At 40.2% G+C, this 6,000-nt stretch overlaps 1 protein-coding gene across 2 annotated transcripts in view; it reads left to right on the plus strand.

Annotated features, from left to right (window-relative positions):
* LOC119730307 (cilia- and flagella-associated protein 251-like) overlaps positions 1–3,311 on the plus strand; it is a 31,968-nt gene extending 28,657 nt beyond the window's left edge. For both annotated transcript variants that reach the window (XM_038203133.1, XM_038203134.1), the window contains 3 exons: positions 346–542; positions 1,385–1,522; positions 2,016–3,311. In XM_038203133.1, coding sequence (XP_038059061.1) covers positions 346–542; positions 1,385–1,522; positions 2,016–2,242 — 562 coding nt within the window. In that variant the 3' untranslated portion in view covers positions 2,243–3,311. The remainder of the gene's footprint in view (positions 1–345; positions 543–1,384; positions 1,523–2,015) is intronic.
* The last annotated feature ends 2,689 nt before the right edge of the window (positions 3,312–6,000 follow it).

The following is a 6,000-nucleotide window of genomic DNA, read 5'->3' on the forward strand; positions in this document are numbered from 1 at the left end:
GTATTGATTCAACATTCCTAGTCATTCTTTACATCAGTCACTTGTCAGAACAGTCACAACTGTCACATATGTCACATCTGTCATATCTATCAATCTGTCACCTTTGTTCACTCTTGTCGTACCTTATACTTGTCACACGTATGGCACCTGTCATAGTTGTCATTTGTCATGTGTTACACCAGCCACATGCCACAGATGTCACTTTTCATAATGTGTCATTTGTCACACACGAACACCTATAACCTTTCCCATATGTCACCTATCACATACATCACACATCACATGTGTTACACCTGTAAAAACACCTGTCACATCTGTCACCTATTGCTACCTCTCATCTTACAGCCAAGGTGTGGACACTACCGACATGAGAGAAGTCTCCGTCAAGATTCCACTCAGCGAGATCCCGTTTGTCATGAGAGCCATGGGTCATTATCCGTCAGAGCAAGAGATCGAAGATATGACAAATGAGGTCAAGTTTAGCCAGTATGTGGACACCGGCAAATATAACACGGATATTGACCTGGGGGAGTTCATCAAATGTAAGATAATCCTAAACTATTCCCCTCAGTGAAGTTCACTCTGAATGAATTTTTGGCGTTTGTCTTTTCAAAATGGACTTCAGCTGTATCCCACTGGATACCCCATTTAAGTTTGAGTCCAGCCTGTGAGATAGTGGGGTGACCACAAATTCATATCCTTGTGAAGACACGCACACAATAGGGAACAAAACATTGTAAAGGTCTCCACAGGGCAATTTCTATAGATGAATAGGTCTCCACAAGGTTTTCACGAAATAGATATATGGGTTTTACTCAAAAACTAGAAATTTCCAAGGTGGGTTGATCTGTCGCAAATGGAAGAGTTTTAGAAAAGGGATATCAAGTCCAAATTTCAGCCAAGGAAACTAATTCTGGTTAAAATAAGAGCATTTTGAAACTTCACTTTCAAAATTGAACACTTTACTACTCGAGAACAAAGAAATGTCTCCACAAGGATACAAATTTTGGAATGTGTGTGTGCCCTTGGGCAAGACACTTTATCACAATAATCGCTTTTCTCCACATAGGAGCAATTGGATACCAGTGTGGGCGGAGATGGTTAATGTATATGTTTGGATATTAAAACTGTTGGTATAAAAATGGTAGCTTGAGTTGTATACCCCCAAGGGATCTGAGATGTTTTTGTAATGTTTTCATAGGCCGGGGGTAGTAATGATGTAACACCTTGAGTGCAAACACTCTCAGATATGTTCACTTTATAAATGTGTACTCATTATTAGCGAAAGGCAGAGTTATCTAAACAAGCAGTCACATTATGATGAGGACTGTGAAGGCTCTGTGAGTGCACCCAATCATCTACAATGTCGTGTTTGTTTGTTCAGTGTACGTCAACCATCGGCCGGCCTTTGGGTTATCAGAGGCTAAGCTACAATGGGCGTTTGAAGTTCTGGGCTTTGATGAGGGGATGGGGCAGCCTGCTATTGAGAGGGGAGAACTGCTACACATGCTGCAAAACAAAGGTAGTGACACATACATGATCTGAGTCATTAATGTCCTGTTATGGTTTTTGTATTCATCCCAGACAGGGACGGATCGAAGGGAGGGGGGGGGGGGGCATGGAGGGGGGGGGGGCCTACATGGAGCAGCATGGGCTGCCTGCTCAATTCCTGGATCCTCAAGTTCATAACAAAGATCCAACCCATTGTGTGTCTCCCTCCCCCCCCCCTCTAGAAAATGAGGCCCCTTAAGGCCCTCCTGCCTACAATTGGGTCTAAACAACAGATCAAAAGAGATATATCCATGGTCTGCTCGCATGCTAATTCACTTGTTAAACCCTCTGCAATGCAATGCTTCAAACAACACTTCAAATAACATTATAGCTGAAACTTCTTGTTAATTGCAATACTGAGATCCCAGAAATGCCAGTATCTTGAATGAACAGACTGATTTCTTATCTACCGTCTTTTTAGATCTAAAATGATTAACTTGGTTGTCTTGTTTTTGCAATGGCAGGCGAGCAAATGACAGAAGCCAACTTAGCAGAATACCTGACGACGCTACTGGGCTTCAATCCAGAGGGAGGGAGTTCAGAGATTGGAAGCTTCGACCCAGCAGGCGCTGCCGACTTGCTGGACGAGAGTCTACCGGAGCTGATCACAGCGGACATGTTTGCTGGCGAGGTTCTCGGGTTCGGTGGAGTGGAGGGCATGGAACAGCCGTCTGCTTCTGTCATGGAATAAAACATGAAATAGCTGTTGGCTTCCATCTTGAGTAAATCAGAAACTGTCATCTGCTTCCAGTATGGAGTAAAACATGAAACAGTTGCCTGTTTCTAAAATGTAGTAAATTAAAAAGTGATAATTTGCTTTGAGTGTGGAGTAAAACATGAAAAAGTTGTCTGCTTCCGTCATGTTGTAAATTATAACATTCATCTGTTTTTAGTATGGAGTATAAAGCACGGAACAGACGTTTGCTTCTTTCTTGGAGTAAAACATGGAACAGTTGTCTGTTTCTGTCAATGAGTAATACATGAAACAGCAGTCCTGTCATGGATAACAAGTTTGTAAATAACATGGCAGCATTTGTAAATAAATGTACAGTGATTTCAAGTGCCGACGCTTCATGCTGTTGATTCTTTCTGATTTTTAAAACAGAGTAATGGGAAAATGCAAGTGTCAAACAAGTGAGTTTTGTTGAGTGTGAATTGTGTATCAAAGTATATATTCTTTTTTCAAAACAGAATTATAATGGACGTTTAACTTCATGCATTGGAATGCACTAACTGAATTCAATTTGAAAGTAAACCTCTTCCAATGATTGGTGTGTTTGTTAACAAGGTGCCCTAACAAGTTAAAAAAAAAGTCTACAGTTAACACAACCAGCAGAAATATTATTTGGAGAAATAACAGGTCTCCAAATAATCTTATTGACAATTTGATAATGAGGGTTCACACATTTTCTTTTTACATGTTAACACATTATTTTGGAACATTAAACATAAATGCACTGGTTTCCACTCTCAAAATAGCAAAATTTACTTATAAACGATCTCAAAACGTATTACATTTTCTGTACACGAAACGATGTTTTCAATCTTGTAATTGCTATTGCAATTGAGTTCCACGCGCGGCAACAGCAACACTTTCCATTTAGATTAGCTTTTAAACATGCCCTGTAAATTTGAAATGACAACCGTCCATATTATCTAGTATGTTTGCTTTAAAGAATATCGATGTACATGTACATGTATATACAATTTGTTTTACTCCAAGGAGATGTACATAATAAAGAGATAGAGATTAAAATGAAGATTTTTGATTACCTCTATTTTTGGTTAAGGTGGATTAAGAAAGATGTTTGGTTGTGGTACCCGTTGTTAAATCAGACTCGAACCAGCCAACCGACCCCGGCAAGCTCGGTGGGCGAGTGGTAAGACATATGTAAGACATCGGGAGGTCGTGGGTTCAAGTCCCACCCGAGTATTCTTGTAAAGTTTATTCTCGCAAGCCCTATGATGTACATGTGCATGTACATGTACAGTGTATATAAATTACGTCGGCAAAAGGCAAAACCCAATATACAATTGTTTAGCTTTACTTCTGTATTTTCACGTTCTCTTAACGTGTGTCAAAACACATTTTTTGTATTTTTTTCTCGTGATTATACATGGCTAGTTACCTAGTTTGCCTCTAATTAAGTAAGTATGACTTTATAAATACTTGATCACTTAAGCTTAGCATTGGAAATAGCCAGACGCAACTGGCATATCGTGCGAATTTTCTGACTTGGAAGTTCGTTTACGAAAAGATGGCCAATTGCTAGACTTGAAAGAATACTTTTAACCTTTATTTGGCAATTAGATTTGTGTTAAAGTGCCTTTGTGAGTTTGGAAGCAGACAAACCATTCTTAGGATTGAATTCCTTCCAGCTTCGGCACCCTTTCGATTGCCTTTCATTAAATTGGCATAAAAGGGAAGTGTCTAAAGGTGTTAAAGATTACTTTCTTCAACCACCCTTCAGACTAAATCTCAAATTCCTTTTGACAAACACCATTAAATCTCAAGATTATTGTAGCATCACAAATGTACCAAACGTCCTCTTCCGGCGATGCTTGCCAAGTCGGAAACCTAATCTTAGACAAAGTGAAAGGAATATAACTAATGGCCGATTGGTTACTTTGCCAACAAACAATGAGACGAGAGCAAACAGTCTCATACTTACCGTCTTCGATCTGATCGGCCCGCTTCTTAGCTTGCATCTTGTAATTTGATCGGATCGTTCTTGAGGTCTAACTCCATGTTTAATTGAGTGCGAAGTTCGTGTTGGTTTCGCAGATTTTTGTTTTTCAAATTCCGTTTTAAGCATATATTGCAAATGATGTGAAGCTACTCAGATTTTTTTTTCTTTCAGTAGCGGAGTTGTCAATGTTAATCACCATCATGGATGACTATGGCTTCCACGCCTTATTGAAGATACATAGCACCGTATGCTTTCTGCGCATTGGTTTTTCGTGTGAAGCAACAAAATTGCTCAAAATCTTTATTAGGATGCAAAACAACTAACCTGTTGGAGTCTTAGCTCAGAGGATACCACACATTTTGAGATGAAGAAATCATGCACAATTGTTGGGGTCTCGTAACTGTATTCCATTGCTATCGCACGTAAAAAAAAAACAAGCTGCCCGCGGGCACTTGCCTTAAAGGTGTATCATTGTCATTTGTCATTTGTGCATTTTTTTTCTTTTGAAGCAACAAAGTTATCAAAATCTTAAGAAGGATGCTTAACAACTAACGTGATGAAGTTTTAGCTCTGTGAATGCTGTATATTCCGAGAAAACAATATTCTTGGATCTCGGTTTTAATTCAAAAGTTGCCGAGTTATGTTATGAATTGCGCCCGAAATCAGCGTCCGGGACACGTTCTCATTTAGCCAATTGCTGCTACGCGATGTCGATGTCACGCACTGAACTGGGCCCAATTTCATAGCACTGCTTAACAGTAAGCAGAAAAGTTGTACTTACTATAGCAGAAAATCATGCTGCTTAAGCACTATTTCATGCTAACGGTTGCGCGCGCATGGAGATTTCTATTGTTACGTCACTGATTTAAGCAAAGTTTTCTTCTGGGGTTAAGCGTGCTTTTGCTGTGCTTACTGCTTAACGGTCCCTATGAAATAGATGGAGGCTCGGTAAGCACAAAGTCAGCTGTTAAGCAGCGCTATGAAATTGGGCCCTGACGATAGCAACCGCGCGCGTGCGCGCGCACCGTGTCAACGCACGTGGCGGCGCTTCCGCACACCCGGACCCATTCACGGATTCGCCCAATTACAAATCAATTACTAACGGAAATTTCCAAAAAAATGTGTCACTTGACACATCTTTGGAAATGAACTTCTTTTAGTATTTCTTTTCTCAAAATGACAGCATGCCAGAAGGAGTATTTTCATAGGGAGTTTAGTGTCATTACTATCTTTAAACCAAGTAAGTTTTTTAACAGTGTTTTATTCGGTCATTTTTTGTTAGTTTCAAATGATCCACTCTACCTTTAAACCACCTTGAATGTTTTGTTTTCCTCCAAACGATACTTTTTTTAGGAGGAATAATCTCACAGAGTATTTGGTACCAGAATGATTGGGCCTGGTTACGCGATATCATCCGGTGCTGTGTCTTCAAGATAAATGCTTTTCCCTGCCGTTGTAGCGCTTGACTCAGCTCGGCAGAATAAGCCTGGTTGAAGAGTAACTCTATACCATCAAACTGTTTGTAAAAACGTCAGTAAAAGGTGCTATGAAACACGCCCTGCCAGCCCTATAGCGTGAATGATGGGCTACAGAACGATTAGAAACATAAACCTATCACAAAGACCGTCACGGGATGTATCACACACTGCAGACACCAATCGTTTCGGTTCATTGCTAACCCGTGATCGTGTGGAAATGTCTCGTATGTAGGCCTATACCAAACTGTGACACCACTGCGTGATGCGTTCAATTAAACTCA

The sequence above is a fragment of the Patiria miniata genome, unplaced genomic scaffold (genome assembly GCF_015706575.1).
Source record: "Patiria miniata isolate m_02_andy unplaced genomic scaffold, ASM1570657v1 HiC_scaffold_22, whole genome shotgun sequence".
NCBI classification, from domain to species: domain Eukaryota; kingdom Metazoa; phylum Echinodermata; class Asteroidea; order Valvatida; family Asterinidae; genus Patiria; species Patiria miniata.